This window comes from Aulonocara sp. 'chitande type north' Nkhata Bay, linkage group LG19 (genome assembly GCF_057382095.1).
Source record: "Aulonocara sp. 'chitande type north' Nkhata Bay isolate Kocher_YH1m ecotype deep benthic linkage group LG19, A_spYH_male_GT1.1, whole genome shotgun sequence".
In the NCBI taxonomy this organism is placed as follows: Eukaryota; Metazoa; Chordata; class Actinopteri; order Cichliformes; family Cichlidae; genus Aulonocara; species Aulonocara sp. 'chitande type north' Nkhata Bay.
The window spans coordinates 26,093,735-26,120,299 of NC_141362.1; the positions used below are offsets into that span (position 1 = coordinate 26,093,735).

Here is a 26,565-nt window from a genome sequence, read left to right on the forward strand (position 1 = left end):
TAGGGGGTAAAAATTTAATTATGAAAGCATTTCTTTACTGGAGGTTGTATGGCTCTCCTAATAATGACATATCTTATTTGGAAGATGAAAAAATATGTTATTGATATCCCTTTGTAGGAATTATAATGGTATCCAGGCTTCTAATAGCTTCCCTCCAAGCCTCAGCCACTATAATAATAATAATAATAATAATAATGGATACTTTATTGATCCCCATGGGGAAATTACTTGTTTTTTCTCTGCATTTGACCCATTCACTCAGTGAAGCAGTGGGCAGCCCACTAAGCAGGCGCCCGGGGAGCAGTGTGTAGGGAGCAGTGTGCACTATAGGCTGTATAGACACCTGTATTCTTATTTCCATCAGGATACTACATATCCATGCATACACAAAAATCTGATTGTAAACAATATCTTAGGTGAAATTATCGCTGTGTCTGATGTTTGTTCTTTGGGCTTAAAATGAAGCCATTCCACTGCATGAACCTTTGACACACATGAATGGTGTGGTATGACAGTTATGAACTTACTTATGGCAGTGTCAGGCTATTAAGGAACAAAGAATGAGAGACTAAGATTAAATCTGGAAAATGTTGCTGTTAGTTTGGGGGAAGGAGGAGGTAAATGTGTTCTATTCTGTTGACAACATATTAGAAGCATTATGTGCATTCCTGCGCACTGCGTCTCATTGGCTACAATACCCGTCCGTCATTCCGCTAACGACTCGACTCCGCCCCTGTAGCTCGGATCTGAGGAATGATTGGTTACTCTGTAAAGCAAGATGTCCAATGAGCGTTAAGGAGGGCGGACCCTTTCCGGTGGAACAGGCTCTCGCGCCTACAGTGGTGGAATCGAACGTCCCCGAGCGCACACGGCGTAGAGGAGAGTACAGCGCACGAGTCTGTGGAAGGGAGATAACGGTTTCTTTTTTTTGTCCCCCCTCTCCACTCAAACAACAAGAACAAACCAAACCTGATTTTAGGGGGGTCTCACAGAGTCTTCTGATTATCAGGAGGAGGGAAACGAGGAGCCGCAAGTTTTTTTTTTCTTTTTTCGTTTTTTTTCTCTTTTCCTTAAAAGAGGATTCTGTGCTTCGCGGTGGTTTGTTCTCCGCTCTCGCCGCAAAGATGATGGTCGGAGAGGTCGAAGTGAAGGAGCGACCGAGGCCGAGTCCCGACTATTTAATGCAATTATTGAACGAGAAGAAGCTCATGACCAGTTTGCCAAATCTCTGCGGCATCTTCACACACCTAGAGAGGCTTCTGGATGAAGGTAAGTGGCCTTCTGGAGAGACACCCTCCTCGTTGGAGAGGTGGGGGAGTGGGTTAAAGCATGACCACGGTGCAGTCCGGTGTCGGCACGGCTTCGCTGGGCATCCCTGCCGCAAATCGTTAGCGAAACCCGGGGATACACTAGCAGAGGGCACCCCGATATTCCAGGAGGTGGCAGGCGTAGTAGTACCAACTTCCAGTGAGAATTGCCCCACAATACAACCCAAGAAACGCACTAGTATCCTACCGGAGCGAGTTTGTTTCTCCCTGAGCTCCGAGTCCACCGGAGTTTTCTGCTGCTCTCTTGACTTTGTGACGACGAGATGAAAACTTTCTCTTACTTGCCTAAGAAATAAAAATCGCATATCACTGTCATGTTGTCAGACGTGTTAACAGGCAAGTTTATAAAAATAAATAAAGATATAAAAATATCTTTATTTATTTCAGGTTATACAAATGTTGTTCTCAGTTTAAAAAAAAAAAAGAACAATCTCTGGGGCCCTGGTTCCACATGTTCCACACAGCAGTTTAGCCGCTCGGGTTAGCAACATTTTCAGCTAGCCTGTCTGGGTGTCTGCTGAACTCTTCAAGAACCAGGCAGTGGCGTTAACTTGGCCACGTATGTAATAAACAGACTGCAATTGCTGTGCTTAACACTGCTATAAACACACGTTGGGGGGTGTTTGGGTTTGCTCGTGTTCCTCTCTTTTTGCCTTACTCCGAGGGTCGTGTTAGTTGTTGCCCAGCGGCCGAGTCTAACAGCACGGCGGAATGTCTCTGCTTGTTGCCCAAACAATGGCCACTGAGTTGCTGCGAGGAGGGGGGGGGGGGCGGTACTCGGAAGATTATTTCAGCCGTCTAACTTTTTCATTAAACGCGGCACCGCTGTCTTTCTCCCTCTTCTTTTGGCTACTACAACATTTGCCTTAAAACCTAGAAGGGGGGCTTGTCTGTATTTCCTTCCCCTGCTGCAGCTGCCGTCGTGTTTTCTTTTTTCCCCTCTTTTTTTTTTTTTTTTTTTTTTAACCAGTCAAGCTTGCCCTACCAAAACTGCGTCGCCCTTTTTCTTGTCAGCGGCGCCGTCCAGGCTGGATTTGGCAGCCAGAATTTGTTTCCTGCGCCCTGTCACTGATTTTGGCACCCCCTGTGGCTTTGATAACCCAGGATTGTTTGCCGTTTATGTTGATAGTATCATTATCATAAGCTGGTCTAAGCGGAAGGTTGGACCTGTGGTTTATGTAACTGAGCTGGGGACACTAGAGAGCGCCACAGCCCCCTGGCAGACTGTCCCCATGCATTTTGTGTGTAGCTTTGGATCGGACATCACGATGAATTTAAAAATAAGACTACCCCGTAAGCTACAGCATGAACGGGCTATTTCTTAAGAGGAAAGAGGACCTGAAAGTAGCGCATGCCTATGAGTTTCGGTAACATGTCTGGATGAGTAGGCTCTGTAGTATGTAGTTGCTAAACCGGTCTGCAAAGATTTTCTGGCCGTCTTGATGGGCGATAAACAAGACAAATGCGGAGCTGTTTACTTATTGCCACTATGAAACTAAAGCTTGCATAACGCTAAACGGATGTACATTGACTTTAAGTTTAAGCCTGGGTGCTGCTTTGGTGCAGTAAATAGTGAAGTCTTCTCATTTGCCTATAGGACATTTTTATAGTGCTTTTTTATTAGTAGAAAATTGCACTTCTTCATCTTTTTTATTTAGTTTGAGGCTTGCTAAAGTCTCTTATGCACGATGTTCTCAGAAAATCTGCAGCTCTGCAATGCACACGTATTTTTTTGTTTTTAATGATTTCGGCCTCCAATTTGATCGTCTCCACACCCCATAAATACTTCACAAAACTGATGAAATATCTTGCACTTTTATTGTAGTCATGTGGGACTGCTGGGTGTGTTGGTGTTTTCATTTGAGGGAGAGTTAGGAAGCAGATGTATTCTCCTATTTTTTTCCCCCTCTCATCCACACTGTTAACAGCTCAGCCCTGCTGCTTTTGGTAAACTTTTGAGTTAACCCCTCAAAAAGAAAGAACTCCATGCAAATAATGCATTTCTGTCTATTGACTTTTTATACATGGGGCCAACTAAAATGTATCTGTTTGCATCTCAGGAATACTAAAAAGGCTGAGCTGATAAAGGTTCCCAGTTGTGTTCATTAAACGGACTCTTAAGTCAAGGAGGAGTTGGATAAAAATTGCATTTGCTTTCTGCAAGCGACTCGGTGCTCTGGTCTGATGCTTCGTTGCAGCGCCCGTTGTTAAAAAACTTGCAAAACCATCCAGTCCTCTGGTGTTTAAGAAATCACTTGTAACTTCCCAGTCTCGCTCCTCTTAAACGGCACATCTGATGTTTTTGAGGGTTTCCACGGCACCAGCCCAAACCTTACCCTGCTGCTAAAAGTTGCATGTGTGTATCAGATGATGGTAGTGAAGGCCTGTCTGACTGACTGTCTGGCTTCTTCTGTTGTTTGGTTTCATCTCCCTGTGGAGGGGGCCAAAACTCTGATGTGGTATTTGGAGCAGACCTCCTCTTGGTCCCCTCGTCCCCTTGTATATATTGTAAGCAGGCCCCACCACATCTAGTAGAATCAGGCTTGTTTATGTTGCGTTTCATGTGATGTTGGATGTCTGCTCCTCCCGAAGTTCAGAAAAGTAGTGTAGAGTTGTGATTTAAAAAAAAAAAAAAAAAGTTTTTAATGGCGGTTGGTAGTTGACATTTGAGTAGTAAAGATAGCATCTCTCTTTCCTTTCTAGTCAGACTGGATAGACTGAGGTCTGACTTGTATTTGACCTAACAAGTTACGCTGTTTTCCCCACGGAGTATGCTACGTGCCTTCGATATCTCAGCCATTTCTTGCACATTGAAGGTGTCCCATGAAGGCAAGTATACTGTGCCAAACAACAAAAAGTTAATGACTGTGCTAATTTGTTGATAAAGCTTTACATTAGTGTTGGACGTTTTTTGTGTATTGTTTAAAACTAATTCTCAGAGGATGGGCTTTGCTTTCTGAGTCTGTTTTGTGGGCTTAAATGTGACTGAACGGCTTAAACGCCTTCCTTTGTCAGATTTAAGTGCTGCTAATGAGAGCAAAAATATAACCAGTTGCAGTTGAATATTTTAAACTCTCCCAATTCCTCCCATCTCTCAGTGCACCCTTCCGACAGCTGCTCATCTCCCCCACCTCACCCTCCCGCCCAGCATTTTGTGCATGTCTACACAGCTGTTTCCATGTGCGCAAGAAAGCCGACACCACCCTCCTGTGCGAACACCGCTCCCGCCCTGTTTTAGCAAGCCTGCGTGCACGGACGACCCCGTTACTTTCCCAGCATGCATGTTGTCCCTCAAGGTCACTCTGGCCGATTGACGTGCCCCCCTTTTTGAAATCCCCTTCCGTTGCAGTTGTTCATCTCCCTGAGGTGACACCTGCTGTGGAGTTTTTTTTATTTCTATTTACGATCTGCCTGCCAACAAGCTGCTTCAAATTGCTATATTTTCTCTTGGTAGAAGGAGACAGACTGTATAACATCTAGAAATGCAGTCCTAGTAGTGAAGTACGGGAAATGTTGAAGGCAAGATTTTTATTAGTTGTTGCCATGAAGTTTGATGAGTGTCTGTGGGTGGGCAAAATAGTCAGATTTCTCAGCAATATATTTATTCTGAGCTCCTGTTATGATGAAATGAAGATGAAGAAATGTAGTCAGATTACTCCACAGATATAAAAATTGGTCAGTTTTGCAAAGACATGTAAAGTTTTTGAAAACTAACAGCAGCTGCACAGCAGAGCTGCTCAGGACTTTAGACAAAGGCATGTTGTAAAATGGGAGCAATGCGATTCACATGTTAGCTTCTGTTTCAATTCCAAAAACCACAGTTTAAAAATGGCTAACATTAGTGGTCTTACTTTCATTTTGTGTAACAAGACCGGGCACCAGCAAAGAGAAATTACACAAGCATTAGCTTGGTGGGAATAACATTGTACTCCCTCTCGCTATTTTGTTATTGTTGCCCAGCTGCTCTTAGTGTTTTTCTTTATAATTGCAATATGTAAACATTAGCAGTTGCTAGTGGTGCTGTTTTCTTTGTTTGTTTTGTGCAGGCCTTCAGTTTTATTTTAATAAGCTGTTTTTGAGTCACGATTTGTCTTGAGTGGCGAGTAAACTAATACATTGACGTAGTAAATCATCCATTAGCCTCCAAAATGGAAAATCAGCATTTTGGGCCACAATACCCAGCCTTAGCAATGTGCCTATTTTTGTGGATTGTTGCTATAATAGATTAAATGTGCAATTGTGCGGTGAAGCCACGTGGTGCAATGTGCCACTTGTTCCTAGCTACATCATTTCCCTTTGCATACAGTTTTAGTGTCTGCTTGTTTATTTCTGTGTGTCACGTTTTAACAGGACATTCCTGTGAGAGCTGTCAGCATTCTGGAGGACAAACAGTCTGCTGTCCACTGTGGTGCGTTTGTGGGGAATTGGTCTTCAGGGAACAGCTGTTTTAGTGAACAGATTGTGATAAATGGGTGACTGCTGGAAGTCTGAATTCTGTTCTCTACCTGACGTCCCACATTTCTGTCAGTCTTTCGTGTATAGCAGTCCCCCCTCTCCTCCCCCTGTATTCCTGTGTCTGCCATTGCTGCACTGCCCTCCCACTGTAGCTTGACCCTTGGCGTTCCTCGGCACAGGGCTGGACCTGCAGTAACCTCTGACATGCAATCAATTTAGCAGCTAACAAGATTGAGCACAGCTCACAAAGTGAGATAGTGCTCAGAGCTGTAAGGGAACACAGATAAAGTTGGGGGGTGTTAGGCCAAGGCTGTTGTTGCAAGCAGAAACCTGTTAAATCCCCTAGAGCGGAATCCAATAACTATTTTGATTGCTCAATAAGTATATTATGATTATTGGTTATTCTGCATATGACCCACACAGTGCCTCTTATATAGCTGTCGGCAGGTAAATTACTCTGAAGGGTTTTTTCTGCATATGTTATCTAACAATAAAGAACTACGGTAAACTGATCATTACTTTGCCTTTCTCGGTGTCTATAGCAGGGATGTTCCTGGTTGTCCCAGCTCCAGATGCTCAGCTAGTCTAAAAGTATTTAACAGTTCTCTAAAACATTTAATTATATTCTTATAGAATAAAATTGTGTTTTAAATGTTGCTGAATTCTGTGGCTCTTTGATCCATGCATCGCATTGCATGCACACAATATTAGATAAGAGCGGCAAGCATTAGCAGCTGCAGTTTTTCTTTCTTCCAAGCTTGCACCCAGACACCTGTACAGTAGCTATATTGCTACTTTTGCGTAGTTAAATACTAGTTTACTGCAGTTGTCATACATCTGGTCATTTTTCTACAGGTACAACAACAGGACCACAATGGTTTCTGTCAGAGAGAGAGAGGGCGAGAAAGAAGCGCCAGCGTCCATTGGGGCCGCAGCTACGGCTAGCAACAGGCAGTGTCGTAACATGATAGTTCCACTAGTTCCCTTGTGTCGTATGTTAACAAAACATGAAATAATCTCAAGCAAGCTCTATTTCAGATACCAGCTAATGAGGGCAGCAATGTTTAACCTTTTAACTTCTTTGTTTTAACTTCTCATATCTACCGATAATCTAGAAATGCTAGGAGTGTACCACTACAGCGTTTCATTGAAAAAGTGTTCCTCCAGTTCTCATGTGCTGAGATCAGCACTAAACTTGGTTCACCTTCCAGCATACGTCCCGTGACTTTGAAAACGTGCTCTTGCTGTTATATGTGGGTTTTTTCAGCATATGAATATTGTTTTTGTTTTTTAAAACACTTTCTACCAAGGAAAAAACTCTTTAAACAGCAGTCAAAGGAGCTTGCAAAGAAAAGCGTCTGGACTTCTTTAAGTTGCTTGAAGACGTTTCACCTCTCATCCGAGAAGCTTCTTCCGTTCTAAGGTCAAATGGTGGAGAGTCCCAGATATAAACCTAGTGGGAGTATCCCCCCACAGAGGGACAAAAGGACCCCCTGATGATCCTCTAATCGCCTGAGCCTAGGTGTGAAACTGGGTGTGGGTCCCAATCAGCCAGAGTTTCGGGTGTGTTCATTGTGAAACCTGGCCCCACCTTATCATGCGAATTCCTGAGGTCAGATGGCCCAGGATGTGAGTGGGCGTTAAGGTGTCTGGGAAGGGATCTCAAAACTGGATTATAGATGGCAGAGAGTTGGTGTCGTAAACCCCCGCCTCTGTTCAAAGATGGTTGCTCACAGTGGACATAGATGGCTTCTTTCACTCCTCTTTCAAGCCATCTGTCCTCTCTCTTTAAACAGCATTTTTACCAGAAATATCAGGGAAATAAACAGATCTTTGTTTAGTATAGTAACACAGACTCATTCCCTTAACTACATTTGGCCCAGTTGTGCTTGCTGTACATGTGTTTTCATCCACCCCTTCCCCCTAAAGTCCGATTTTGAGACAGGAGAAACTCTGTATATAATCCAGTAGAGAATCATACCTGATGTACCACAAACAGTTGCATATATACGATTGTGCATGCACATCAGGTAGACACACTAGTGGGCCTTACTCTGGCCCTAATGTGGTTCCTTTACGCGGTCTCTCCTCCCTGGTAATAAATTAGGTGGTGGCACAAGTCTGACAGGGTGATGTGGAGGGTTTGTAGAAGGAAACAGAGTCACAGCATTTGCTTGACACTTTCTTCTGTTGTACCTCTGCCTACCCCCACCGCAGCTTCTGGCCCTGGAGCCATCTTGCTCCCCTGGTGCTGCTCTCGCCCCGAGAAAACCACTCCCACCCTGTGGATGCTGTATGATAAAGTCATCCACTGACAGTTCCAGGGTCTTATCTCAGGACTCAATCCCGTGAGTGCTGGGGACTCCTTATCAGCGATTTCTCTGCCTGGCCTCCTGTCTTCGTGCCCTGCCCCAACTGCCTGGCTGACTATCAGGCTTGTGTCGCCAAGACTAAGTGTCTTTCCTTATGATGCTGCTGGCTGTTAGGCCACACATGGCTGCAGGCAGTTTTATCTCTCTTTATTTTTCCCTAAAAGCAGAGCCATTGCATCAGAATGAGCAATAAGAGAGTAAGGTAACCAGATGGACCGGAAATCTTCCTGGAAAATCGTGGTTCTTGTTAAAGTGGGAGTCATACTTGTTTCTGTGTTTCATTAGATGATGACAAGCAGGATTAAAGCGGAAGATGAACTGAGGGATGTCGTAATCTTACAACAGCTTCCTGACACAGACTTGTTCAGTAAATTGGGTTACTTGTTCCCGTCTCTAAAACTAGAGCTCCACCATTGCATTTGACCCAAGTTTTGTCAGCTTTTACCATCTGTCTTAAATTTTTGTGTCTGATGGAATAACATATCCAGGAAGTCATGCCTGCTTCAGACAGGAAAGTGCTATAAAGAGGGGGACTCAGTGGTTTGTTTTCCTTCAGACAGGCACGGGGAGGGAGGGGGAGCTGTTTTCTTGCTGTGGTGACAAGCTCTGTTTTTGTTTTGTTTTTGTTTCCAGACCCACAGAGGTGAGCCTGTCTGTTTATTTTATTTTTATTACTTATTTTAGATTACACAATGAATCACCTCTTATCTGGTTCCTCCGTTGCACATTTATATAAATACGCAACTTGCGCTATATTTCTCAGTTACAGAAGTATGGGCCCCACCCTGCTACATTCTTTGCATGCCTCAAACAGCTCTCCCACTGGCCTCACTCACAGAAGTCCACCTCATTTTCTCTCTTTTTCCCCTTTCCACTCTGTTTTTAAAGTCTGAACTGTCCCAACACATACACTGGTTATAATTGACCAGCACCATATCCTGTTTTCGTCCCCTATTTTTATCATAAAAGGAGATGAGGGGGGAAAAAAAAGAAGAGCTGAATGCTCACTCTGTTCCCGTCTCACTCGCCCACCGATCTGCATTCATTTTCTTTCTCCTTTCAGAGGAGGAACGGCAAAGCGAACGTTGGCAGCCAGCTCAGGAATTTCACCGGAGCACAGTCAGAACACTTAACCTCCAGCCTGGTGTTTGTTTTCCCCACACTTGCTCTCATAGAGTGTTTTAGCTCGGCTTAATGCGAATGCCACCGTGACACGTAGGAATTACTCCTTTGCTTTAAATGCCTGGAAATGCTCGATGAATAATTTTGTCTTTGACTCTGTGAAATTTTTTTTCCCTAACAGCCAGCAACAGGAAACTTGATTCAACTCCTGTGGAAATATCAAAGTGCAGAAACGTTCTTTCTTACCCCCCCCCCCCCCCCCCCCCCCTTTTTTTTTTTTTTTTTTTTTTTTTTAGCTTTGTAACGTTTCTATACTCTCATATAACCCCCGTTTGCCCAAAGCGTCCTCTGGCCCTTTCCTATTCATAACACCCAGCGTTAAATCAGTCTGCCTGTGGTTTTCAGCCTTTGCAGGGGTTTCTAACTAGTCGCAGGCTGATGAATCTGAGATGAATAATTTAACTGTTCCTCAGCAGCCCTTGTTGTTTCTGTGAAGCTTGGCAAGAGCAGGCAGTGCTGCCATAACCTCCTGTAGGGGCCAAAGAAAGTGAAGTAGGAGGAGGCAGTGAGATCACTACTGAGCATTTTGCCACCGTGCTTTCAACACGTTTTCCGTCCTTGCATTTCAAAAGCCATACTCTACTATTCACAGTACTGTTGCTTGTTAGTTGTGTCATTGTGCAACGTGCTGTAAAAATTTCACTGTAAATTGCATAATTTTGCAAAATGATGCCTTTAGCCTGTATACTGCGCCATTTGCTTCAATGCCAACTTTTAATCTGGCATCTGCACTGCTGCCTTAAAGCTGCAGTTTTTATATATTGTTATTATGAGTTATTATGGTTTTTGTATTTTTCACCTGTTTCTTATATTTTAATTTCAAACGTGTCATTGTCTTAAAGACATTTCTAAACAAGCTTTCTGGCGTCCAGTTTGATAAGGCAGAGATTGAGATGTCGTTTGATGTGTCCTTCACAGACTTTTTCTGGTTTGGGAGCTCTAATTACACAATGATGCAGAATTTTGCGAGTCGTGTTTTGTTTGTATTTTTACCCAGGGCAGTCGGCTTTTCATCTTGAATGCAGTTGATCTCTTGTAAAGACGCTTGCGGCATTGTTCTTTAGATGTTGTTGTCCCTTTAGATTTCTCCGGTCCTGCTTTGAACAGAATTGACAGTTCTGAGAAAAAAAAACAAACCGGTGCCAGAAATAATGTCAGCATTGTTCCAAACAATTGTAAATATAATAAATATTTTCAGGATGTTGTTTGAAGTCCCAAACCCCCACAAAAAAGTTGAGTTCATCTTGTAGAAATCTCCTCAATGTTAAGTAGGGCTGCACGATTTTGCATAAAATGAGAATCACGATTTTTTTTGGCTTAGAATTGAGATCACGATTCTCTCACGATTTTCTTTTCCAGTATAAATATTTATTGCACTTATTAACTGCACATCAACTTCCTAACAGTTGAGACTGAACATAAAAACAATAAATAAACATAAAAACAACAAATTTCTCACGTTTTGTTGTTGCCGCAAAATGTTGTACTGCTTGAAATTCCGTCTCCACCGTTGCTCGACACTGCATGTATAGAGCAGGTAGTGCAACAATAGAAAAATAGTTGCAGGACGGCACTGTGTAGCGTTTGTCTAGGGTGTTGATCATTTTCCTAAATCCCTCGTTTTGCACAGTGTCGATGGGAGCCATATCTTTGGTCAGGTGATAAGTGATAGCCTCCGTAATTTCTTTGTGCCTGCGGGAGTTCGACGGGTATAGGGAAGCGATGTATAAGGTTCCCGTTATTGATGTTTGGGTGGTTGACTGGGACGGATTTTCTCCTGTCACTTTCTCATCATCCCTGATGTGCTCTCCGTTGTTTTTTCCCTGCTAATTTTAGCATCACACGGCACAGCTTCTGTATCACGTGGTATAAGGCTCCGCCCTTGTCATTTGTTGAGCAGGAAGAGTGAGCGCTTGTTTTCATGCAGAGTACGTCCCGGATCAAAATGCGGTACAATCGTCGTCTTTTTTTCTTTTTTTCTTTTTTTTAAATCGTTGTCATTTGGAAATGAGATTGCACATAAGTATGAATCGAGATCGCGGTTTTCTAACGATTAATCGTCCAGCCCTAATGTTAAGGATTTCACATGCATGCAGACTTCTCTTAAATGCTTATATACTGGGTAAAAGCTTCGATGTTGTGTTATATAAGTACTAAATTACTTTCGTTTTTAATCAAGAGAGGCCTTTGACATATTTAACTTTTACCAGTTATAAAGATAGTTTCACAGACTGTGAAACTGGTTTTGTCACACATGTCAGCAGAGTGAAGGAGGATGTCCTCTATCAAATCATGCAGGAAGGCTTTTTTTATGTATTTATTTTAGGCGTAGATCAGCAGTCCCCAACCTTTTTTGCGCCACGGACCGGTTTATGCCCGACAATATTTTCAGGGACCGGCCTTTAAGGTGTTGCGGATAAATACAACAAAATAAAACTAGTACCGGTACCGAAAAAAAAGATTTATTCATAACACACATGAAAAGACCCAGGAAAACAGAGTTAACGATAAAAACGATAACAAAATAACGCTAAAAACCCTGAAAACCATACATTTCACACCTGAGCCTCAACTCTCGCGGCCCGGTACCAAACGACTCGCGGACCAGTACCGGTCCGAGGCCCGGGGGTTGGGGGACCGCTGGCGTAGATGACATAGGCATATGAACTCTCTTAGTTTACAAGCTAAGATGCTGGTAAAGGAGCATCATTTTTTTAGAAGATATTCAAGTTTAAAGTGTTTCTATTACTAATACCAGGCAACATTTGTCCCTCTTATCTAATAAAACAGCACGTTACCAGTAGCAGACCTGTAACATGTGGTGGGGAAAAGATTTTTATGTGGCATGAGATGGTCTTAATTTTTAGACAGGTTAGAGATTTGGGATCAGGCGCATAAACAGATGTTGTTTATTGTATTTAAATGCACATTTTACAACTTCCTACGAGGATAAATAAAAGCTAAAAATTGCTTTAATGCCCCTGAGTGATAGTCTTACAGTTTTAATGTCATCACAGTGTTACAGTGGTTTAAAAGTGTTACTTCAGCTTCTGTTCTTTCTGCTAATTATCTCTGAGTTTTTCTATTTATTCATCCATAAACGGCTCATGTCTTTGGCAGCCATGTTTCTTGTGAGACTCACGTGTTGAATTTTGTTAGCTTGAACCAATCCAAGTGTGGTATGTTGTCTCAATATGTGGGTCGGGGAGACGAGGGATAAAAATGCTGTGCAGCCATACATTAAGTGGGACACCTGGTCACACTAATTGCAGGTAGCAGTCCCTGTACTGTCCTTGTTGTTGGTGTTCTCATTCGTGTTTGTAGTGATGAAGTTATGTTGTCTTGGATAGAGGTGCACACATTTCTTTTACAAACAGCAGTCTTTTTTTTTGTCCTCTGTAGATTTTTATGTCATTGTTCCTTCAACCTGTACAGCAGTGGTTCAGTTGATTGAACAGGGTTTACTCTGACTCAGTGACACAGTCACACATAGTAACTGTCTGGCCCAACTCCAATTACATGTGTTGCACAGTTGTATTTTACAGTGGCTGTCTGCCCTGCAGTCTTCTGCTGTAATACAAAACATGGTTTGCTTAGCATAATTTATGCCCATGTGCAGCACATGCAGCCCACGGTGACAGGAGCAGCTCATGAACTAAGTTCTGTGACAGAAAGTGAACCAGTTTTGAGCCTGTTGTGTTCGTTTAGTGTTTGTTGCTGCTTGTCTGTTTGTAGCGAGGCTTAAGTCTGCCTATCCTTATCAGTGCATGGGTTGGGAGGAGATTACACAGCAGAAACAATAGGTGTTTTCATATGATTAGGCTTTAATTGGCGAAACAAAGAGTCCCTGTCACACTTTGTGCAACATGGGAAAGACTGGCATAAAAAACATGGATAACTGGCGGGAAAGAATGTGTCGTCTATATGAAAGGGTTAGGGCATGAGCTTGTCCCCACTCAGTTAATTTATTGTGTTCGCTGAAAGCAAAAAAGGCGAGTTAGGCTTCCGAGAGCAATGGGAGGATGGTGAGTGTGATAAAGAACAGTGGGGGGAGACAGAGGATTCCTATGTGCTGTGAATGAGGTCATCTGGTTGGTTATGAAGAAGGTCACTGACCCCTCCCTCAGCTCCACACGCCACCCCTCTGTCTCCCCATTCCTCCTCTCAGCAAATGATGCACAATGGCTTTTTGTGCTCTAATGGGCCAGACTCACACACTGGGTCATTCCTACCGGTTCACATAGCAGCATGCACACAAGTGCTATCTGTCAAAAAAGCCCAGAGGATTGCAGTTAATTTTTTACACTCTGTATTTACCACTTGGTTAATAATGTGACCTGGATGTACCACTTTATAAAGCTGCTGCATACTGCTGGTGGTATTCCTGACACAATATCATACATTATATAGGTGAGCAGAAAAAAAGACCACCATGGCAGATCAAAGAGTTTATAGTCTATTAATGTCAATTTGTATGTATAAGGCAATTGATATTATGTAACCAATTCTACTGAACTATGAGTTCTGTAATTTGTAACACAAACTATTTGTACCACCAAAAACTGCACATTTGCTAAATTTCACCACCTACATAATGCTAGTTAGCCAAGTGGCAGTCTGAGACTCTGTTGCTACATTCAGAAGCGATAAAGACAGATGGAAGATGAAAAATATAACAGGAAGGAGTTGGGTCAGCTCTTTGTAAGGTTTTCAGTCTCAAAATGAGACTCGTCTTGTCTCATTCCTGGACAGGCTCCCTCCATGCTTAAAGTTCACTGCAGGCGGGGTACAGACAGCTCCAGATGAGGCCAGCATAATGAACATGTTACTCTAGGTTAATAAATGCGCTTCCTGCATTGAAAAACAAACTTGGTACCCACCCTTCCACCAAAGGAAAATCACCAGAACTGTGATTTTTATTTTTTTTATTATTTATTTAAAAAAGAATAAGTAGACAGCTGTTTTGATTTAAGTGTAGTTTAATTTGGATAAGATTAAAATGCTTTATTTTATTTTGTCAAATGGCCAGAAATAACAGGAAACAATACAGGCTTCTGCTAAGTAAGTTAACACGCTTGTTCCCTTAACTATAAGCGGACCAATCGTGCTTATGAGCGTAACCCCAAAGGCTCATTTTGCCAGGAGAAACCCAGCTAGAGGCTAACAGGTGCTTTTTCCTGGCAATACAATCATTTTGTGCTGCAAAGTTTGGAAGAATAAGTCCAAACAGAGTTTGTTTGAAAGCTGCTCTCGGCTGTGGACACATTAATGCTAACGAGCCAGATGTTGACATTGTTTAAAAACAGTGGCAAACAAAAAGTGCCATTACATCTAACAGAAACCATAACAGGTACTCTGTTATGGCCTGACTCTAGTATTTATTTTGTGTTCAAATCTTAGAGGTTAGAAGAGCAGATTTATTAGTTTGGCCACATGCTTTTATTTTATTATCTCTGTTTAATTAATGTTTTATATTCCATACATGCCTGTCAGAAGAATGAGCCTATTAATTAAATAGTATCAATAAATAATAAACTGTGACATACAGTAAAACTGCCACAATAAAACCAAAAAATATAATTTGGTCACTGTTTAATGATTAATGTGGTTTATTGAAGGAGCTTCAAATCTATAAGCACTTTCTCTGTCAAAGTAGTGGTTGAAAAAGGCTTTTAAGTCCTTTTTTCCTGTATTTGTGGCACTTGTGGTTGCTGGACGAGAAAAACGTGTTGTTTAAATAAAAATAAACAACACTGTTTGACAGTATGCTGAAGTACTGCCCGCCCCTTTGCGTCAGTACATCCTGGGTACGAATACAGCCGCTTCTCTCCGGCTGGTGTGTATAGATTTTATTACAGAAGGTGCCAGCATAAGCTCGCTGACATTGAAAATGGTGATTTAAGAGATTTTTTATTTTTTGATTACCAGCATTGTGTTGGTGTGTGTGTGTGTGTATATATGTGTGTGTGTGTGTGTGTGTGTGTGTGTGTATATATATATATATATATATATATATATATATATATATATATATATTAAAAAATATTTTTTTTTCTCTTTTTAGTTGCCTTTTTAGTTGCCTTCCTTCCAAGGGAAGAAAAGATTTATTGCAGCTGGGGATGGAAGGTGTGTAGACCCAGCAGGAGAGACAGGTGTGGCCATGAGCAGGGTGCCAAGGTGCCAGCTGCTGTTGACACCTTAAGGTGAAGAATAGTCTGCTAGGAGATGGACTTGTCTCTCTCTGTGTCCCCTTTAATCCCCTCTCTTCAGCTCCCTGCTCTGCTTTCCTGGAGAGTATTTGTCTGACACTACTTTAGGCTGTTTGTGATGGGAGTTCTTCCTGAAACCTTATTTTTATTGAGCGTCTGACACTCTGAATGAACCAGACCTTGGTTCTGTCTCCTCCTCCCTCATCACCATTTGAAATCTTGCTCTGTCTGCATCTCTAAAATGCACATACATAGTTTTTTTTCCTTATTTCCCCCTCCCATTTCTTCCTTTCTGCCTCAAACATGTACATGCATCCGTCTCATCTATTTGTGTTACGTTGCCTTCCATTTTGATAACGTGTTGCTCGGCAAAAGCAACGTTTTCATTGTTGGGGAAAAATCGGTATCTGTTCTCCCCAGGGAGTGACTCATTTTTCCTAGTTTTGTCTTTTCACCTATTTATTTTATCAGGCTGACTCTACAGCTTCCCATCATTGTTTTTTTCCCCTCTGCCTTTTGTTCTCCCCTCTCATCTCCTGTTTCTCCAGATTTTTTATTTTATTTTCTTCTCCCACTCTCTGCTTCCATTTGTTTTCACTTCTCCAGCCTCCCTCTGTACTCGCATGTGTGGCAAAAATCCAGCCTTGGGGCTACATTGCCTCTTTCATGTGAGGACCAGTGGTGACATTAAAGGCCTGTAACGTTGTCTGTCGGTTTGCATCAGCCCAGCTCTAACTGTCTGCGCCCAGGACCCAAGCGTGCACTCAGCTTTCCACTCACTCACTGCCAAGCTCAATCGTCGTTTGGTAGGAAACAACATGCCTGCGTCCGCTGGCTGTAATTGTGCACATGTACATTGCACTTGCAGATTTGTTAAGCCCACCCCACCCCACACCCAAGCACTTTGAGGCAGATCAGTGTTTAAAGGCTTAAACATTGTGGAAGCTTGGTTAATGACAGTTGAGTCAGCGACAGCGCTTCCCACTTTTTTTTTCTTCTTCTTCATATTCCTCTCCTCCCTTTTTGACACTCTGACCTAGTTGTTGTAGCTCTTCAAAATCTTAAAATCCTTCTGTTTAAATACTCTGAAAGGTACATGACTTGGCAGACAAAACAGATCAAATGGCTGATCTGTGGGGCAGCCAGACCAAACAGATGCATAGCTAAAGTGCAGTTTTTCTTATGATCTACAGATAGAAGAGAGGGTAGGTGAGGGGGAGCCCTTTCCTTTTTTGAAATTTATTTTTTGTTGTTGTGTGTCCTTCAAGATAAGCAATCTGGAAGTACATCCCATAGCAGGAGAGTTTTTAAGTGTGTCTGCATCGTGCCAGGCCTGTTTAGTACATACAGCTACTCTATAAAGAACAGTCCGAGTTATGACTATCTAACACTTACACAATGCGTCCTTGGATACTTAGTCCAGAATAATTCCTGTTCTGGCAGAGGACCATGCATATCTATACAGATATTTAACACATTTGTTTTTGTATGCCTAATTTGTTTCGAACAAGTGTAGGCGTTTAAAGTGGTAAGATTTAAATACTGGAGGAAAAAAAGGGCCCATCAGACTGCAAAGCTGATGAAGAGCCGGCACAAAGACACAATAGCAGCTGGGATGTCTGTGTGTTGTCACACCCAGGGACAGCGACTGAGTGGCTGTTGGACTGGAACTTAAGATGGTAGCTACAAGCCCCAGCAGGCCCAGCGCCTGGGGATAAAAGAAGCTGACATACAGACACACAACATGCATATAATCTGTGATGTAACCTGTTTGTCTTCCTGTATGTATAACTCATGTCCTTCTCAAGCTTTTTCTGCACACAGACTATAGGCACGCACCTTACTTAATTTCAGCGTTAGATTGAAATGCTTCATTAAAGCTTGTATTGCTATAATGGCAGGTGAATATAGCTGTCATAGCAGGGTGACTACTAATGTGCATTGGCACAAATTTGAGTTTAGTAAAAAATGTGGAGTGCAGGAAAGAGCAGGGCAAAGCGCCAGCCTTACAGATCATTTGTTAACTTATGGATTGACTAAATGTTTCAGTGGTTTCTGTTATTTGTGGTACACAATACATGCGTAGTCTTCCTGTCTTGTTGTATACTGTCTGACACTCATTAGAGAGGAGGTAAGGGAAGTTAATTGTCATTTTTAAAGCTTAACGTTCTCATTTGGTGGATTAAAAGGCGTTTAAAATACGTGCTCAAACGTCTGTATTGCTTATATGAAAGAGCAGACTGCATTTGTTATGGTTGCACTTACCTATTGAACCAGTAACTGGTTATGACAAGATCCATAAAGCCAGGAGTTATTGCACTGCTTTTTAATTTAATTGCATCATATTTTATTTTGTATTTTCCTCGTAATATTTATTGTAAATATTTTATGTCGGCTTCATCTTTTGAGCCAGATCAAAAGATAAAGCTGACTTGCTTGCCTTGCTTTAAGAAAGTGTTGAGGTTGAGTTTGCTCTGTGGACACCTGAAGAGATTATGGATGGATCTGTCTTTTTGTTTTTCTCCCTTAACTCCCCCCCCCCCCCCCCCCCCCCCCCCCCAATATTGTTCCATGGAAATGGATATGAATAAAACATACTTAGTCTTCCACCTTTTATTCAAAATTATAAGGAAAATGTGTCTATTTCTGTACTTATTTCAATAAGGGTCCTATAACACTGGATATTTGGAGACATCCGGTTTCTGAAATCATGACCAGGTTACTCAGAAATTCACCAGCCAACCCTCTCACCCCACAGAGGGAAGCACACACCTACATGCATTGAGAAGGGTCATCATCGTCTATAATGGCATCCATTTTGCCGACTCTGTAATATAAGCTCGGTGCATACCACTTTTGCCGTGGGATGCAGTTTGCTACAAATAAAATCATTTCCACATGAAAGTGCAGATAATGTTTAAATGTTTTTTGAATAACCAGGTTGTGATTTTAGGAAACAGACTTTATTTTTACTTTTAATGAAAGAAAACTGTTCCTACACTAAGTTCCTATATGAAACCGCTTACTAGGCGAATTTAGTATTTTTGAGTTATGATTTCTTAAAATAGAGACTTCTGCTCAGTTTTTTTCGTCTATATTCTTCTGGTATTTTGAGATAAAAATCACTACAGGCAAATGGAAAATGTGCCAATGTGATTTAGAAGTGAAATTCCCCTTTTTAAATAAACATTTTTGTTTCTGTTTGACATTCTCAGTGCCGCACTTCTTGCAAGCTTCTGCTCCCATCTGTTCTTTGCCAAAAATCAGAAGTCTCAGTTGATGTTAGGCTTTGCCCAAGGTTTACAGTTAAAATGTGCATCTGTCTGAGACTCTCTCTGTGCCGTCACTTGGCAGCGTTTACGTGATGGAATGATCTTTGAATATGCCAATCTTCCACTGCACGACCTTCAGGTAAACCAGCTTTTTGTCGGCTTCCTGTGGGTTCTGATCGGTTTGTAGGAAAGAGTTGAAGCATGGGTAAATTGTATAGTCAGGGGAAAAACATCTGAGGAAGAGATCGGTTCACAAAGACGACGTAGGGGGTATTACAAATTATCCAAATAATCCTCCCTTCCATCCTCGCCATTGGTTGTGTGCACTGTGGTCTCCTTAGTTACAGGGGTGGGGACAGGAAGCACAGCGCGTGTTATCTCCTCCAGTCACATTGACAGTCGGAGCCTTTCCTTCCCCTCACTTCCTCTTCTGACAGCTGGACCTTTCCTTGAATTGTTGCGTGACAAAAGGGGGCAGCTGTGTGCACACACAGCAAAAATATATTATGAAATGAACGGCGGCTCACCATCTAAGTGGTTGTGTATTTTTAAGCTCAAAGTTATTCTGCCAGACACTGGGTTGCGTCTTTGAGGCATAGCGTTGTATCTGGCCACTGACAGGAAATGATACTTTTCTTGAACTCCCTCCCGCCCCTTCCAGGTTGTGGAAAGAGGAAAAGGATACCTCCTTTTTTCACCGTCCAGAAGGCGAGCGTCAACACAAAACGGGCCAAGACACACACACACACACACACACACACACACACACACACACACACACACACACACACACACACACACACACACCACATCAGCAAGCTTCCTGACTCTTCATCCTGTTATTCTTCCCATTCCTTATCTCATGCTCTCACATCTTGTGGAGCTCAAAGAATGCATCCTGTGCTTCACTTTACATAGCATCCTCTGCATTGTTGTGAGGTGTGTGTGTGTGTGTGTGTGTGTGTCTGTCTCAAATGTAAGTCCTGATTTGTAAGCATAATGCCTGGGGCGTTGGCGGATGAAATGCCTGTTTGCGTCTACATTGACTGAAACATTAAAAGTTGAGTTAAATGGGCAACAAGCAAAGTAAGAGAAGGGTTCTTGTGTGTCACCGCACAGCACAGTCAATCTTTTGTCTGCCAGGTGGAGAAATGAGTTCCCGCAGGATGCAGAAGAACAATCTAGTTTTTCTGTGTGCTTGGGTTAATACTAATTAACCCACAAGTTTTAACAGTTCCCATCATAACTAAGCATAGTTTGTAGGGTCTATGTAAGGGAAGCAGATGCGCTTTCTCCTTGTGCTGCTGCTTTTTTGGGGACAAAGTATTTCCTCTCAAATTTGTGAAACCATTTTCAGCTCATGAGGCTTCTCTCTTAAAGCCAGCCTGTTAAATGACTTTTGCTTTGGCTTCCAATTTAACGCTACATATCGTTCCCTCTTTAGATGGCAAAAGCAGCAGTAAAATAGCCTTTGCCTGGTATTTTAGAAGCAGTCTGAGTCTGCATTTGTGTGCATTAGGTTGTCTTTTTTTCTCTTTTTTTTTTTCTAGCTGAGCTAGCATGTTGGGCTACTTTTAAAGGTTAACTGAGGAGAGTATTAGCACCAAACCTTTTTTTTTTTTTTTTCAAAACTGCTGAATAATTAGCAATGAGAAAGAGGTTTAAGCTTTCTGTTAAGTACCGTGGTCTCCGGTGCTTCCTGTAAGGGAATTGTATCTGTGTGAGTGTGTGAAGGAAAGTAAACAGTTTCCACAGCTTTCCACCTTGCTCACTCCCCTTGGGGTGCCTCCCTGAAGTGTAAATGTGTGAGTGCGATTGCACTTATACGTTTCGACCGATCAGAAGTCCCGCCACGCAGGGAGTAATGAACTTTGGCCCCTCGCGGGCAGCTATTAAGAGTAAACCATTATGGTTCGGTATTGAGCTGCCCTCCCCTGCCTCACTCTGTATGGTAGACCCCATGGAGTGCACAAAACTGGCACACCTCTGGCTCATTGAGCTGCCAGCTTGCCCCCCACCAACAGACAGCCCCATAAAGCAGTTCCACATCATCAAATGTGATGATCCCCTTTTCTAATTTTAGACTGAAGTCCTAATAGCTCTGCAGATACTGTGTGAAACGGTAATTTCAGCCTTGAGCTGAGGGAAGTGAGGAGGATAGGGCTTTGCAGTGTCTCATCTGGGAAACATGTAAATTATTCACCTTGTTATTTTGGCCACATATGATTGATTGGATATCAGACATCTTTTCTTTTTTTTCTTTTTTCTTTTTTTCAAATTTGTCATTAAATAATGATTTTATTTCATTATTACGCTACGGTATGCTATCATTTCTGTTTGCGTGTTTCCCCCCAAAAAACTACCACATATGGTGCCTGTTTGGGCTATTTTGTTTAGAATTGGGTTTTAAATGTGCTCACTATTTATTTGATTTACACTGAATCATTACTGTAGGTTAATCAAACCTTTAAATTATCTGAATACTGCTACAAAAAAAACGTCCATCATGCCACTCTTGTATTAATCTATGCGCTGACTGAAGCATATTTGTAGTAATGGATGTGAAAGTTTGCTAATACTATTCTTAAGTATTTTATTTATTGATTTTATTGTTTTATTTATATTTTGATATTGTTAGGGATGATGCACTGATTGGGGACCATTTTTAATTTCGTTGTACCTGTAACAATGACACTAAAGACATTCTGATTCTGATTCTATCCCAGTTGTTGTTATATTTGTCATATGACTTTCTTCTTTGGACACTTTGTTTGCATGTAACACAACTGAAAATGTCATTTTGGTGCAGATGAAAGGCGGTCCTGATGTGAGGACAGGAGTTTTGGAGACATATTCCTCTTTTTACCATAAATTTGGTACTTTGTTTTAAAATGTAGTGCCATATGTAAACAAATATGGCAGGTTTTAAAAAGAAAATGTTGTGGAATGGCAAAAGATGGCAAATAAATTTTCTGCTTGTCTTATTTATTTATTTATTTTTACATTTTTTTTCTTCCAGACCATCCCAAAGGCATTAACCTTGAATGTCTTTGCAGCTTAATAGCTTTAGTAATCACCTTTTAGTAATAATCCTGTTCTTTTTTTATTTGAGATATGTACTAAAACAAAAGGTGCCAGCTGTGAGATCACAAAAGGATATTTGTCTTAACTTTTTCAGGGGTATCTGCACCTGTTCAGCTTTCACTGCTGATGGGAGTTATCAAGTGACAGCAGTCACTCTAATCAAATGGCCTCTTTTGTTTTACAAGGGCTGTTTGCTGCTGTGAGACGGTAAAGACATTTTGTTGATTTGTTAGACAACCCCGAGTCTTTCAAAGTTCACGCACAGAACTATGTGCACGCTGCTAATGTGGTGCTTTTTTTTGACTGTTCACAGCACTTTGCAAGAAAAGAAAATGTCACTGAAATTAAAGTGATGATGCTTTTTAAAAATGAGATGGATAGTTTTTTTTTTATTCGTCTTCGAAATGCTGTAAACAGGAAAAAAAAATCTAAATCTGATGATTATTGGGTCTGCCCAGTGTTTGTTTGTTTTTAAAATAACAGCAAGCATCCTAGGTATACTTGTGCAGTTTTAAACCCCTTGTAGAGCTTTTTTCTGTTTTTTTGTTGTTTTTCTTTTTTTTACTGTTCTCTGGATTTTAGGCTCTCTTTATTTTCTCTCATTATTATACCATCTGTTGTAGAGCTTGTTGTTTATGTATGTGACGATTTTTTTTTTCAAACATTACAGTCATTATCAATCTGTAGAAGGAATTTGTGGCCAGTCAAATGCACATCTGCAGGCTGTTCCTGCTTCTCTATCGCCTCACCCTTGGCCACACCTTTCCTGTGGATCCTCTCTCCTCTTCTTCACTGTCTGTTTACGCAGTTTAATCACCAAACTAATGTGCAATGACACACATTTTTTACAGCATACCGTCACTGTTTGTGTCAGCAGCCGCAGAAAGCCATACTCAGTCTGGCACTTCTTCCCCCTTCCTGCATGCAGTCACTCTGACAGCCTCAGGAAACCTAGCATTTGCTACAGGTTATGATTAATGGCTTTACTGATTGCTGTTTTTTTTTTTTTGTTTTGTTTTTTTTGGCCACGAAGACACCTACACACCCCGCTTTGAGCATATATATTTTCTTAGGTGACTAGAGAAGGCGGTAAACCATGACACCCGACGTCACAGTGTTCTGACGTATTTGTGTGCAGTTTAGTCTGACTTGATGACTTCTGAGATTAGTTTCGCCACCAACTCTGTTTTCTGTGCACATAAATCTTTTGCTTTCTGTTTCAAGCATGCACACATTTGTTGTAATAATCCTAATGCTCAGCTATTAAAAGTAGATGACGTTATATTAACAGGCTCACCTTTGTTACAAACTACAACTTTGCAGCTCAGTTTTCCCCCTGCTCTCAGTCATCATGATAAAATAAATTCACCAGTCAAGAGTCGTGAGACTGTGGAGAACAGCGTAATGTAGAGCAGCTGTGTGTTTCTCTAATCTCTGTTTTTAATCTGTCTTTTTGTCACCAGACTAAATATAAAGCAGTGGCTATTAAGGCAAGCTAGAGGAGAGATGTAGCACCATTTCCTTCTTGTTTCCTGCTGTATTTGTTCAGCAGATATTCTCCGAGGCAGTTTCCCTCCTCCTCCCGTGTGTAGTGTTATTTCTGTGGGTTCACTGTCTCAGGGGAGCCTTGCCTATAAACACACACAGGCTCATTAGCTTGTGCGTGTGTGGGTGTTTTAATGTTCGGCTGGATGTTTGTTTTTATGTGTATCATATGTGCTTATGTGTGCATTTGTGCGCATGATATCAGAGCATTGGTGAGCCCATAGCTTAAATGTTGTGTGAGTTATTATCTACGTGTGTGTGTGTTTTCGGGCAGCTTCTGCTCATTATTGATAATCAGAGAGCAGAACGTGCTGCTTTCAGGGAGTGAGTTGGCTGAGATATAGACGTGTGTGTACAATCGCACAGCATTTATGTTTGCTGCTGTTTCCCAGCTATAGTTTATGTCGCAGACAGAAATGGTTACCGTTGCTGTATGTAAGGTTTTTTTGTCGTTGTTCGTCCATCCCTAATTTGGCTGAAAGTGTAGCTCCACTCTCTCGTGGCTTGCACTTTAACCAAATGATGGGTAAAAGTGTGTTTGTGAATGTGTTTTCTGTGTTTCTTTTTTCTCTCCCTCTTTCTTTTTTTTTTTTTTACTTTTTTTTTTTTTTTAAACCAGGCACAGGCAGGAAAGAATCCAGAAACCTTGTTATGCCAGTCGTTTATTTAGTGGCCTATCTACTTAAAGACCTGACGCTGGAGCTTTCTACCCAGCCTGCCTCAGGAAAATCCCTGACACACAACATAAATCTCTCCCTCTGGCTGCAAACCGCACCGTCATTTCTGTCTAGAGCCTTTTAGTCCCCCCTCAGCCTGTGGGGGTCAGCGCTTATATCCACATGTCAGGGTTAAGCAACTGTGTAGATAAGTCGCTGTAAAGTAAAATTGAGATATACTGTATTTTTTTTTTGTGTGCTACTTAGAATTTGACAGTTGAGATGCATTAGCATTAGGGCTGCCACGATTTGTCGACTAGTCACGATTACGTCGACTATCAAAATCGTCGACGACTGATTTAATAGTCGACGCGTCGTTTGAAGCTTTGTAAGATCACAAAAGACGCAGGAATAAGTAGCAGGATTTAAGAGTGTAATAACGGACTGAAACAGAAGATGGCAGCATTGCATGTACAAGGATGTCAGCTACCGTTAAACCCCGAAGAAGAAGAAGAAGAAGAAGCAGCTGTGTCCCAGAATTCATAGCGCGGCCCAGCGCAGTTTCCAACAATGGCGGCAGCTAGTTAGTTTTAATGTTACTCTTATTATTCTTTCTGGGTCACAAAATAAACGTTTAACATATTTTCAGGCGAGAATGTAACTGTGTAAACCTCAAATATCTGCTCAGTTTATCAGGACACCACATATTTTCAAAAGCGCTCCTACGTTTTCGGAGACATCTGTTACCCACTAGCTCGTTAGCAAGCCGGGGGCAAGGCTAACTAGAGCCGTGAGAACACCGGACTCCCCGCAAATCGTTTTCAAACCCACCGCCGTCTTTCGCTACTCAGGTTAAATATATATGAGTCACTTAGATAACTTAAAATGTTATTGTTTGGCTTTTTTTTTGTATTTTATTTGTTCCTGAGTAAATCGGTTTGTCTGAGATTAAAGTTATAGTTTTTACACAGCTGAATAAACGTCAAGCAGACAACTGATTATCAGAAGTGTGAGATGCTCCAGAATATACTCCAGTGTCCTGTTATATTTTAGATAGCAAGGAGTTTATTAAACTTCACCGAAACAATCTGCAAATTTCATTAAAATTTAATAAACTATCATCTTGTCTTTATGTTTAGTTAGCACAGACCTTAAACACTTAAAGCTGTAAGCTAATGATAGTTATATAAGAGCAGATGCTGCTGGTGCAATAAGCTGTAGTTTTACGTCCAATGGATGATGATCTGATTAGTCGACTAATCGCAAAAATAATCGGTGACTAGTCGACTATCAAAATAATCGTTTGTGGCAGCCCTAATTAGCATTCACAGAGACCTCTTGGCACAAATTTTAAATTTAATGAGTACTCTTCCGAGCCTTTCGCAGTACTCTCGTACAATAAAAAGTTGTTAGTCGCTGCAGTTGCATATCATTTCTCCTGTCCTGGTAGAATGTTGAGCAGCCCCCTATTATTGGAGCAACCCGTATGTAAGGGATGGGTGACAAAATCCTTTGGCCTCATTCTGCCCCGAAATGTTCTGTGCCAAAGTTTATATTGTGCTTCAGCTGTCTGGGTTGCTCAGACTAAGTGTATATCTTCCAGCAATAAAATTGTATTGTGCAAAATTGCCTCTCTGTATTGCTGTTGCTGCAGGTCAGCAAAGAGACAAACTGTGAATTTTGTGCTTAAAAGACAAATCTTTGTGCGGTCTGCCGGGGACAAATAACACTGTGCTTTGCTCAATATAGCCACATAACCATTGCAAGAAACACGGCTACGCTGCTAATAGACACACTCGGGTGAAGCTTTCGCAAATGATCGGTGTGTTTGATATAGCCATTTCCAAAGGCACAATACTGGCTTAATTGGCTTGAATAATGTTGATCCACAGTTATCTAAATCCTCTTTGTTCAGTGTTGCTGCTGTTTACTTGGAAACCATAAAGTCACATGAGCCGTGATTACCTTATTCACGGGGACTATCAATGCGCAACAAATGACATTTCAGACATAACATTCGGCACTGATTAATAAAGATTAATACACTAATTAATAATGATTAAATTACATTTGTTCCCCAGAGTAAAGAATTTTATATTTCAAAATGTAAACTTATTTTGGTTACTATGTATATAAGACAGCACTCATTAACAGCGCAGGAATAGACTGTGCATGAACATCAAAGGATTTAGCAGTGTAGGCCTACTGTTAAATCAAAGATATGTAAGTAAAAATAAGACGGAAGCATAGGGAAACTTTTTTTTTTCTCCCCTCCACAAACAGGGAGGGGTAGCGAGAGACAGCTGTGAGTTGACGATAAGACCCAGAAATGCATACGTTTTCATGGCTCAGTCAGCCCCACCAGTGCGCGCTATACTTCTGCTCTCTGCTTTAAAAGAAACCCCCGTCTTTCATATGCTTGGCCTGCCAAACCCCTAAACTGTTGAAGTGGAGTGTCGTCT

At 41.6% G+C, this 26,565-nt stretch overlaps 1 protein-coding gene across 5 annotated transcripts in view; it reads left to right on the forward strand.

The window, feature by feature from the left end:
- The first annotated feature begins 840 nt into the window (after positions 1 to 840).
- Positions 841 to 26,565, forward strand: part of qkia (QKI, KH domain containing, RNA binding a) — an 81,781-nt gene continuing 56,056 nt past the window's right edge. For all 5 annotated transcript variants that reach the window (XM_086273796.1, XM_086273799.1, XM_086273795.1 and 2 more), the window contains exon 1: positions 841 to 1,269. In XM_086273796.1, the coding sequence (XP_086129922.1) occupies positions 1,125 to 1,269 (145 nt within the window). In that variant the 5' untranslated portion in view covers positions 841 to 1,124. The remainder of the gene's footprint in view (positions 1,270 to 26,565) is intronic.